General features: G+C 36.3%; 1 protein-coding gene across 3 annotated transcripts in view; it reads left to right on the top strand.

Moving 5' to 3' along the window:
* Positions 1–1,655: 1,655 nt before the first annotated feature.
* LOC132130912 (tyrosine-protein phosphatase non-receptor type 13-like) overlaps positions 1,656–12,224 on the top strand; it is a 70,267-nt gene continuing 59,698 nt past the window's right edge. For all 3 annotated transcript variants that reach the window (XM_059542787.1, XM_059542786.1, XM_059542785.1), the window contains exons 1-2: positions 1,656–1,987; positions 12,171–12,224. The exon at positions 12,171–12,224 is cut by the window's right edge and continues 66 nt beyond it. In XM_059542787.1, coding sequence (XP_059398770.1) covers positions 12,176–12,224 — 49 coding nt within the window. In that variant the 5' untranslated portion in view covers positions 1,656–1,987; positions 12,171–12,175. The remainder of the gene's footprint in view (positions 1,988–12,170) is intronic.

Below are 12,224 nucleotides of genomic sequence, written 5' to 3'. Positions count from 1 at the left end.
CACTTTTTGAAGGTGGGCATATCAGGTCCGAGAAAAAAAACAAAAAAAAAAACAATAGTGGTCGATTTTAAAATAGCACTCATTCTGTATCTTTCTGAATTCTGTTTTGAAGGAAGAAAAAGTTAGTGGTGTAGCACAGTACCTCGGAGTGACATTTGGTTTCCCTCAAATAGCAGGGTACGGAGAAACTTAGTTTTTCCCGTTAGTCATATGAGCGGTGCTAACTCACTGTTTCTCTTGCACCCCCCCCCCCCTTCTTTACTTCAAAAACGAGCATCATTATATATAAACAAAGACATTTTCTGCAGACCCCATTTAAGAGCTGCACATGTTTTAATGAAAGCATTAAAGTCAAATAAATCAAAGCAATATGTTTGCAGCAACCTATAACCTCTTGCAGGGGTCACGTGCAGGCGTGTATGGTGATCCCTGCTGCCTTAGGTGAAGTAGGAAGCTCTGCTTAAGTTTAAAGATGGACTTTCAGGGTCAATAACAGCACAGGGTGAGAAAAAGGAGTGTGAAGGGGAGGGGATGGGAGATAGGAGATGGGGAGAGGGGTGAAGGTGGAATTCTGTAGTTGGAGTACTAAATTCTCATTCTTCTGTAGCTCTCAGGCAACACAGGGCAAGCATGACTGACCCCAGAACAAAACACTGTAAGGTGCAACAGCATGAACTCTCAAACAAAACATGCTGTCTCTTAATGAGTGGTCAGACAGGCATACATTATTTAATGGAACAATTTAATGATGATACAGGATACATTTTTCACAATATTGTGCAACTAAAAAAAATTAAATTACAGCTAAACAAATTTAGATGACCTCTAAATAACATCATCATGCTCAGACTGAACACAATACATAGTTTCAAAATTAATATAATCAAATACAATAAACCTGTAATTTTCAATTTTTTAATACATTTTGATATTTGAAAATTAAATTTTTTTTTTAATAAATTTTGAATTTTTTTTTCTCTGTATTTTTGATCAAATAAATGAGGCCTTGATGAGCATAAGAGACTTATTTAAAAAACTGCACTTACCACACACACACAATTTATTACACGTATACACGTTTTATAGGCTAAAATATTGAGAAAAAACAAACAAACATTTGTTTACATACAGTATAGAAAGTGCTTTATTTAAATATTCAGATTTTTGGAATTTAATAAACCTTTTAACAAAATCATTTGTTGTGTGCGTGGTAACATTATCGCTTAATATGCAAATATGTGGGTGTTTAATGAGTTTGCGTCATATTTAAAAGTTTAAAGGGTAAATGAAAGAAAATGAAAACCTGCACGCAACATGCGCATTTCTCCTTCAGTTGTTTGTTTTTGTTGCGTTACATATCTGGATGCGTGGCCACCGTGGACTGCGTCTCACTGTATCAACTTTTCGTGGTATTTTCCTCCCAGTTGAGGAGAGTTTCTATAGAGACGCCTCGTGTTGCGGGTGTGACTGTTCCTGCCCCGGTGGAAAGTAACCAATGAGCGGCAGGAGTGCGCGTGTCTGGTTACTCCCTCTCTCCAGCGAGCAGGAGGGCTCACAGACCGAGAGAGAGAGAGAGAGAGAGAGAGAGAGAGAGAGAGAGAGAGAGAGAGAGAGAGAGAGAGAGAGAGAGAGAGAGAGAGAGAGAGAGAGAGAGAGAGAGAGAGAGAGAGAGAGAGAGAGTCCTGAACCTCTCGAGCTGGAAGGGTGACTCGGCTTCCCAAAGGAACCGAAACCGCGCTGCCTATTTTTAGTCGTGTTCTCTCCGTTTTACGCATTATACTTAAAGGATAATCCAAGGAGTGCGGGTTACATTTTCTTTTAATGGAGATGATGGACATCACGGTCGAAGTAGTTCTTATGAAGTAAAACCTGTTGCCAGTTCGGTTTTCCATTTCAGTTTTGCTGGTGGATGTGATGCTGGACTCGTGTTTACGCACTCGCTGGTAGTTGGAGCGAAGTTTGAAGTTATAGGCCACTTATTGAGGAGGTGAGTTTATGTTTTTACTTTAATGATTTCTTGAGGTTGATGCTACTGCTTTACCAGCGTTTATACTGGTCTATAAACCGCGCAAGTAGCTTTGCGATGGCCATGATACACCAAGTAAAAATGCTAGCTTTATTCGGACTTTATTTGACTTTTGTCATCACAGTCTACAGAAAATTCCAAGAAAGGCGGTAGGGATGTAAAATGCGAGCGGTGAAAATACAAAATGTGTCAAATTGTTGTAGTGTTGGTGGAGCGTGTTGGAAGTAACCGCAGGTGTCTTGAGTCTGATGGAGGCCATCGGTCCACTTTGTGCCTTTTAACATATATTTTTAGTCAGGAATATTGAAATGAACGACTTTTGTGTGTTTATTTGGTAGAATTATTGATGACATGTCGCGGTTTTTGGCTTCTTTTTGTAGCTTGACCACCAAATCATCACGTTTGCAGGTCTAGTGTCATCTTTGATGCCTAATATGGCAATGTTTAAAGGGGAATTTTAATGTATAAAAGTTAAAAAAGAATGTGTTCTTAACACAGAAGATCCTAACTAACAATAAAGTGCAATAAAACACATTATAAAATACTAATTTGATGACTATTGTACATGTAAACACCATGGTACGTGAATATGGAAATTTTAATATTGTGATGTCCAGGCCTAGTTTTGTGCTGCTCTTTAGTATTTCATTGAATTATTTAGTGGATTATTACCTGACATAGAAATACCAATCTCAATAAAATATATATGTTTTTTTTAATAAAATCTGGTAATCACAAATCACCTGAAAGTCAAGTAAAAAGTGTGGGAAAGCTGAATTCAGATCCAAAGTATTATCACTGCAGACTTTTTGTAAAGGTTAGAAGGTTATACTCAGCTTATTTTATCCTAATGAGCACATCATCAGTTTGAGAAACCTCTCATTCTCAGATCCACTTCAGCTTGCCAAAGCTGTCATTTGAGAGATGAAACTTGTCATTTTTAGTGTGTTTATATCTCCAGATGCCACTCCTGATCTACTGGCTGGAGGAACTGTCTCTTTCCAGTGTGAACATGAGCAGCTCTAATGAAATTGCACTGTGTGGTTTGCAGTTCACAGAATTAGCCGTAAAAGAGAAGCTTCTTTGCACAGTGGACTGTTTCTGACAGTTCATCCAGCCATAGTTATAGGGGCCAATACGAGTTCTTGTTTTCTTTTGTGTGGTGGTCCGAAGGTTTGTTTTATCCTCTGCACCGAGCTCAAAGGATCTTTTGTTTCAAGACTCCATTGCAGTTCATGCAGTTCGGCCTCTGCTTACATCTGATTTGTGCAAATCTGGCTTGGTAATCTTGCCTACAGAGACATCTCAAAGTAAATTTGTGCAGGACAGAAGATGGTTCAGACTTAGTAGTACAACTTTGAGACACATTTGAACTCTGGCAGTTCAGTCCATCAGTTTTAGCCTGAGTTTTGAACACTTTGTTGGACCGAAATTGGATTGATGTGAAAGTAGGGCGACGGTGAAAAGACGAGGTTTACCTGCGTCCAGTGGATGAGGTCACCTTTGGCTGTCTGAATCCAGCTGCTATGTATTTCGGTGTGCTATGAGCCTGTCGGATGGATTATGGTGCTTATTATGTAATGCAACAGCCATTTGGATGGTGCATTTGACAGGTGACTTATGGGCTAGAAAGGACGCAGTGGGCTTGTATTATGTTTGTGTTAATTTCCGAACATTTGGTTGGACGGTAAGCTTTTGTGGGTGACTTTGAGAAAGTGTCACAACAATCTTGATTGGCGTCTGGTTGCACAAAAAGAATAACAATAGTTTTGAGTTATTTAAATCAGGAACTCAGATTTGTGTTCACTGGTTTTTCCACTAATGCTGTAAGTAGACCTTTCTCGCTAGATTGTGAAACGAGTCGAGCGGAAGTCTCAGTGTTGATGGCCGCCTAGATCAGACCCCACCCTCACACCTTTGACGCTAATTCTGCTCCTTCAGCGTGTTATTTTGTTCTGGCCTGTCTCCACTGAGGAAATTCCATCTCTGCTGAACCGCTGTTCATTGCGCTTTTAAACAGCTCAGGTTTTTAGTTCAGCTAAATACAGTCATTTATGTGAGGTGTTTTTCTGAACACCACTTTGCAAAGTGCATTTGTAATCTATTGCACTCTGATTTACGCTTATTCTGAGAAAATGCTTTTAAAAACATTTTTATCTTCATGTTCTGCAGACAGATTTAGTTTTCTGTTCTGAGTCAGCGCTGATGCATATTTTTAATGATGTCTTGGAATAAATGGATTGTTGTGAAATAAAGCTTTAAATGTTTTCTAGAACAATATACTACTGTTCAAAAGTTTGGGGTAGTATTTTTTTCTTTTTAAAGGAATGACCATTTTTATTCACAAGGATGTTACAAAAGGTTTCAATTGAAAACAAATGCTGTTCTTTTGTAAGTTTTATCATCAAATAATGCTGAAAAAAGTCACAAAGAAATAATAATGTTTCTTGAGCAGCAAATCAGCATATTATAATGATTCCTGAAGGATCATGTGACATTTAAGACTGGAGTAATGATGCTAAAAATTCAGCTTTGCATCACAAGAATAAATTATATTTTAAAATCTATTCAAATAGAAAACAGTTATTCTAAATTGTAATTATATTTCACAATATTACTGTTTTTACTCTATTTTTTTATTAAATAATTGTAGCTTTGGTAAGCATAAGAGGCTTCCTTTAAAAAAAAAAAAAAATCCTACAGACTCCAAACTTTTTTCTAGTGTTTGATTTGACACACATAACTAGACTTTTACTTTTGTGTTAACATGATGCAAAGGTGATGTGGGTGGTTGCCAGGATGTTCCTGTGTTGTCGCTAGGGTTAATTTTCTTTTCTTGTGTTGCGGTAAACAAGGCTTGCAAAGTAAGCTTTAAAATAAAAACATTCATCCTGTTTTGGGTTTGTAGCTTTTTTTTCTCCTGAATGCCTCACATATTTTGGGCTTTTCCGGGATGGAAACTTATTGAAAGCTGGTATATTATGCATTCTACAAGTATATTCAAGTCAAACTGGGCTGTTGTCCCGGGCACAGTGTATAGTACCTTTGGCCTAGGCTCAACACATAGCGGACATCAGTGCATCTGACCCTGAGAAACAGCCGCGAGTGGACAGTTTTATTCCAGAGCTCTCTGGTCTTCTCCAGAACTCTACTTCAGAGGTTTGATTATGATCACACCATTGGGAGAAGAAGAAAGGCTGTAGAAGCCACTCACCCACTGATCTGGGATCAGAACCGCCCTGTGTGAATTGCAAATGGTGCCATTAAAAAATGAATCGCAAAACTGACATTAAATCAGAATGAAAGGGAGGATCTAGCAAACACTGTACAGTATGTAGAAAGAGTTTTGGCATTGAAATAGATTGGGAAGGGTGGAAGTATTACGTAGATAGCCTACTGTATTTTTGCAATGATTTTGCTAGTGATGGTAAATTTCATCATTTATGTTTATATTGGTGCATATAAATGAAAATTATTACCAGATTTTATGGAAAACAAGTCACACCTGACAATAAGACGCTTAAGAAAACACAGATAAGTCGCTTCAGTGTATGTCACATTTCAGTATTACATTCCAAAATAATGTGTCAAGTAAAATGTTGACGAACATTACAAACACTATAAACATGTATTCTAGTTTCTTTCACTTTACAACAAATCCTTTAAATTTAACAGCATTCAGAACAGAACAGGAATGGAACAATCTAAGTATTAAAGAAACATCATTTATAGTGACATTCATTATAAACAACATTTATTATAAACACCAAGTTTATGTTGGAAATGCACTCTACTAATAAACTTAGGCTTGTTTCCCTCTCTCGTTTGACACAGTGCAAATGCATGTGCTTTGTACATTTCACATGCCTGCATTATGTAAGTGGTTTTGGAATAAAAGGTGATGCATGTTTCAGATGATAAAAAATGTGACTTATATTGCAGTATACTGTTCTTTATTTTTAACTACATTGTTTTACTGCTTGCATAAAATGAACAGTTTGAGTCTAATTGGTTGTAAAAGACTGGTGAAGCTCATGAAGGAAAGAATAAGAGAAAAGGAGGAGCCATTTGGCGTAATTCTGGTCCCCATAGAAACCTTGTTATTACTAGAAATGGGAGGACATGAAGTAGTAAGGGCCAGGGATGAGGGTAGAACTGATACCCTCACTGAGAATCAAACAGTCATGATGAACTTGCACAAGTGGTGGAATAGGAAAAGAGACGAAGATCAGGGTCTGGGTGAATCTTTCAGCCAAGTAGTGACTCATCCAGGGTAAAGGGAGCTGTACCTTGTAAAAGTGTGTGTTTTGTTTTCGCTGCAGAAAATATGCACTGATTCATCATGGTGCAGTAATCTGGTCCTTCCAGTCGCCTGTGTTTCTGCAGACAGTGTAGCATGTTGTCTGAGATTATGCAATACAATTTAAAAGTTTATTGTCTTTTTAAAGCAGTGATGATCAACTTTTAATTGTATACACCTTGTAAAATTTCCCTTAAAGTCGAACATCCATAGGCGCTTCAATATTCAAAATCATTAACATGACATTCCATCTAGTTTAATTGCATTGTCCTTGGTTTATATGTGTGTGTGTGTGTGTGTGTGTGTGTGTGTGTGTGTACAAATGCACACATATATAAATGCGCACATAATTAGTATTTCATTTCCTGGCTTTAAAGGTTTTTTTTTTTTTAAACGGATTGAGAGAGAGAGAGTGTACAGTATGTGAGTGTGACAGGATTCAGCAAAGTATTCTGGGAGTTTTTCTCCTGTCAAAAGCATCTCCAAGAAAGGTTTTGGGCTCAGCTTACTGGCATTGGGCTGTTTTTAGAATTGCAGATGATTTAACCGAGTCCAACCACAGATTAATGTTATGAGAAAAATGAAACATCCTCTCTATCGGGCTTTGCTGTTCCGTTGGAAACTGTTAGCCCATGCTTCTGTTTTTATTTGACGGCTTTTAGAGTTTTAATCTTGAATCTGCGTTCTGCCAAATTCTATACCAAAATGGAAAATACTGAAATGATGCCTCCTGTCTCAGGCATTTATGGGAAAAACAGAGGGCCTGTATCATCTGGAAGATGATTTAAAAACAAGTGCCCTTCTTCTATCTCATTAACTCCCTGTTTCTGAGTGCTCTGGTCTTTAGCTGGGTGTGCAAGACCAGGACCGTTTCTTTTGGGTGAAGGGGTTTTGACCTCACATGGACTGTGGTGAAATATCACGTTTCAAAGATTAATCTCTCTAAAATCCTCTTTACTGTAACTAGGAAAACCCTGACCACTCTCAATGTTTGTGTTTCCTGCGCTCTGGGAATAACTTGGCCCGAATCTACTATCCAGTGCAGCTCTTCTTTCAGTACTGTCTGGTTTAAGGGCTTTAAGTTTCATGTCTCACCTCATTGCTTCTGTCCAGACAAAATCCTGGATCTCCATATTTTTAAAGATACACCTAGAGTCCCAGACCATTTATGGAAATTAATGAGAAACTGAGTTAAGTGAAAACATAAAAATGAAAATTTCTGTTACTTAAATGTTAACTTAAAATATACAAAAACATAGTTATTTTATTTCAGACAATTGCCAAGAAAATCATTTCTCATTTTCATGTAATTTTGTTCAATGTAATAAAATAACTGAAACCAAAACGTAATTTAAAAATAACAACAATAAAAAAAATAAATACAATTTATTTATTGAAATATTACTTACTATTACATACTATAAAAATGACAAAAACAACAAAATTACTAAAATATTAACTAAAATAAATGAAAAAAAAAGTCTAGTTCAAAGTGTAATAGAAAGTAGTATCTTAATTATAAAAAAATAACACAAAGTAAATTAATATGCAAAATATGATGATAATGATTATTAAGAACCACTAAAACATTTCTACATTTTAAATTGTGACTTTTTTTAAGAATCTTGACTAAAGTTATCAATGGACATCAGACAAACATTTAAAATAAATTAGAATTTTGAAAGCTTAGTGTGACGAGTGGGGCGGGGCCGAGGGATGTGGGAACACGAGTGAGGCCGGTGGAGTGATTGGGAAATCAGCAACACCTGCGACCCACCACCGGTCTCGAGTCCCACAGAGGAGATGGAAGGATATAAAACTGGAGCGACGACAGTGAAGGACGAGAGAGGACCAGGCCTGGGCGTTATTTTATGTTTTGGTATTATTTTGTGCGCATCAGTCGTCCGTGAAGGGGCTGGTGCGCTGTTTTGTGTTTATTTTGTAATTAATGTTTCATTTTGATTGTCCGCCGGTTCCCGCCTCCTTCTTGCCGAAGATTATGGAGCTTTAATTCATTAAACTTAGTTTTACAGAAGTCGTGTTTGTGTGTTTTTGTGTAGTTTGTCGAGCACTGTAAAATCAGGCTTTTCATTCTTCTCTAGAAACATTTTTTCCCAGACGTGCAAGATTTCTTCTTTAGGTGATTACATACCGCATAACCCAAATTCCCCTGCAGGCTGAAGCATTTTTAAAAAAAATATATTTAGGAATAAATGTCATCATGCATAATGAATGGGAAAATAATTTTTTTTACAAAAACTCAGGTGTGAAAGCTCCCAGGATTGTTGTTAAGGCCTGACATATGTTATGGTGGGAATGGACCGCTAGTGTACTGCATACTTCATGGTATATACTGGATCCTGAATGCAGTATGTAACATTTTGATCACACATGACTAAGTGTCTAATTTGGCACACAATAAGTACAGTTATATTGCAGTGGTAGTTCACTTCCTGAATGAAAATTCTGTCATCATTTACTCACCCTCCACTTGTTCCAAACCTGTTTGAGTTTCTTTCTTCTGTTGAAAAATTTTGGTATCCGAACAGTAGATGGTCACCGCTGACTTCCATAGTAGTAAAGGTTAATGGTACCACAGAAGGTAATGGTGTTCAACAGAAGAAAGAATACAGGTTTGGAACAAGTGGAGGTGAATAACTGATGACAGAGTTTTCACTTCAGGAGAATTCAACTGGTCATCATATTAAATGAGTTAAACTGCAGCTAATGTGGCTTCTGGGTAAATTTTTCACACATTAAAGGAATATTATGCGTTCAGTATAAAATACATTTTGACAGCATTAGTGACAATGTTAATTAGCACAAAAAAAAAAATAAAAAAGTTATCCAAAGTTCAGGTGATGCATTTAGAGGGAGATACATTTTTGCGTAACATGAAGCTTAACGTGAAAAAAAAAATGTGAAGCTTATATATATTTAAAAAAAAAAAGCTTTTAAAAAAATAAGTAAAATAAACTTGACATAAAATATATTAAAATGTAAATTAAAAAAAATTTAGAATATATTTCAGCAAGTCGTTAAGGCTACATATTTAATTTTAATTTAGTTTAACATTATGTAATAAAATAACTAAAACTAAAACTTAAACATTTATAAAAACTTTATAGACATATTTGCAGAAACTAATAAAATGACAAACTCACAACTCATTTACCAAGGTGAAAACAGAAAAATTAAATAAAAATGGCAATAGTATCTCAATTATATTAAAACAACACTGGTTCACATGAATATCTTGAGACTGTACTGGTGAAACAGTGTATATTTGAATGTTTCTTATTGTAGATTTTTAATTATTATATTTTTATATTATTATATATAATTAATTATATTTTTAAGAAAATAATAGACAAGTAGAGGTTAATTTTATGTCACAAGTGTTGTCAGTTGAGCTTAACCTCTACTAAACCAGGAATATTTCTTTTGAAGAGAAATCAAATTCAGGTATTCCTCGTCATAGGAGAATACAATACAAACTGAAAATTTGCATACTGTGCAAAGTACTCAGTACAGCTTAGGAAGTTTCCTGTTCCAAATTTGATGCATTTGGCTGAAACTTTTTATCCAAGCTTTTATCCTTTTGTTGCATTTTATCAGTTCACGCATTCCATGGGAATCGAACCCATGACCTTGGCTTTGCTCTACTGGACTGAATATAGCCCATGTTCTCACAATTGTCCTGTCCTGTTCCCCTGTGGCTGAATGTACCGGTGGGAATGACCCAGTGCTCCGCAGCACCCTGAGAGACGGGGCAAACATTCCACTCGCAGGCTGCATTGGAATAACAAAAGCCGGGGGAAACGATCTGCATATGACAGCCCCCCACAGTAAGGACTAATGAGGCGTATGGGAGGGGTCTGGAGCTCACTTTATTTTTTCCACTTCCCTCATATCCCTCTTTCAGAGAGTCTTTCGTCCCCAGTTAGCATTCCTGCATAAATATGCGCTTATCTGTGGCGCTTTCTGCTTCTTATGTGGAATGCCCCGCTCTCGCTGCTGGGGTCTTAAGTACCTTAGATGGAAGCTGATTGTTGCATCTTTTTTTTAGTGCGTTCTTGATGGGTTTTGGTCTCTGAAGATGAGATTTAGTTATTTTAAAAATTAGGGCTGTGCAAAAAATCGACTGCGATTTTCATGCGCATCTCGTCAGTAAAGGCACTGCTGTAATTAGAAGTATATCTCCAGCATGTGTATATATATATATAAAATTTAAAATTACATTATATATTCTATATTTATAATTTTATAAATAAAATATCTAAAATATTTATATAAATTTTTTTATTTATATTAAAATAAAATCAATTTATATAATAATTTGTAATTGATATATGATTGTTTATTTCATACACACACACACACACACACACACACACACACATTTATAATTATAAATAAAATATGTAAAGTATTTATAAAAAAATAACATTTTATAAGAAAATAAAAACACAAATTATATAATTATTTGTAATAAATAATAAAATAAATAGAATATATGTGCCCTGATGACAGTCCCCTGTAATGTGCCACGGGCTAACTGAAAAGTCTGACTCTACAGTTCAATTGAAATGTGACACATGAGTATTTAGGTAGCCCCACGTAATGCTCGCTCAAAACTAATCCCTTAAACCCTGAGCTTCCCCTGTCTCTCTTGCCTCACAGCATGCTGGGATTTCCAGGGGTTTACGGTTCTTTGTAACTACAGCTGTGGCAGCAATGTCGAGGTATGGACATAATAAAGAACAATTTCACTGCAAGGAGTGTAACTGACCCCACCCTGACAATTAGACCTGACGGGACATGAACGGGTTCACCTGTTTTGTTATGACGTTATGGCGAATGTTGGACCATTTGGATCAGCTGGACAAATTTTAGGATTTTAGGAGTGTTTGTCGTTTCAGAATTGTATTTAAAATGAAAGCAGGTTTCTCCTCACCTAACTCCCAGTAAGTTGTGTGGCATTCTGTAGAGCTCTCATTGTGACAAACATATGATTTAGCCTCCTGAGGTCAACCGCATGACATTGTGACATGCTTCAGGGGAGAGGATGAATGATACCTTGTTGATTCTTTTTCTACGTCCATTTCTGTTCTTAAATGTGAAGTATATCATTTCTGCGGTACTAATGGCACCAAATAATACATATACATATACCAGTATTTTTGTATTCATATCCTACATCTGTTCAAACATTCCAATAAATTCTTAATGGATAAAATCAAGTCTTACCCTACATGAATCATATTTGTTTCTGAACAAATATGGCATATTACAGAAGTTAAATGTGCTGCTGTTTCTTTAAACAGACCATGTTCCAAACCCATTAGACCTCGTTCATCTTTGAAACACAAAAAACTATTTTTGTTGAAACCTCAGAGCTTTCTGTCCCTTCAAAGTCCAGGTAACTAAAACTTAGAAGATCCCAAAAGTTCATAAAGGCATTGTGAAATGAATCAAAATAAATCAAGCAGTTTAATTCCGAGCTTGTGAAGAGATACGACTTTATATGCTTCATATGATGTGTTGTGTATAAAGCATAGATACATGGGTTTGGGATGACTTGAGTGTAAATAAATTGACACAATTAAAATCTTTGGTTGAAGTATCCCTTTAAGTCAGTATGAAACTAAAATTAACATAAAACTATATAAATACATGCATACATACTCCAGTAGGTGTAAGGACTTCAGTATCTTTGTTTTATTTACAGCTTCATTAATCTTTTTTTTTCAGTGTATATGTTTAAAAAACTTTGCCCTTGTAAAAGCACTTGTAAATGTAGTATGTACAGTGATAATGATTGCTGTGTTTGTGACCCCACAGGCAGCATGCATGTGTCTCTAGCTGAGGCGCTGCAGGTGAGAGGAGGGCCGCTGC

The sequence above is a fragment of the Carassius carassius genome, chromosome 47 (assembly GCF_963082965.1).
Source record: "Carassius carassius chromosome 47, fCarCar2.1, whole genome shotgun sequence".
Taxonomy (NCBI): domain Eukaryota; kingdom Metazoa; phylum Chordata; class Actinopteri; order Cypriniformes; family Cyprinidae; genus Carassius; species Carassius carassius.
This window is presented reverse-complemented; position numbering and strand designations above follow the sequence as displayed.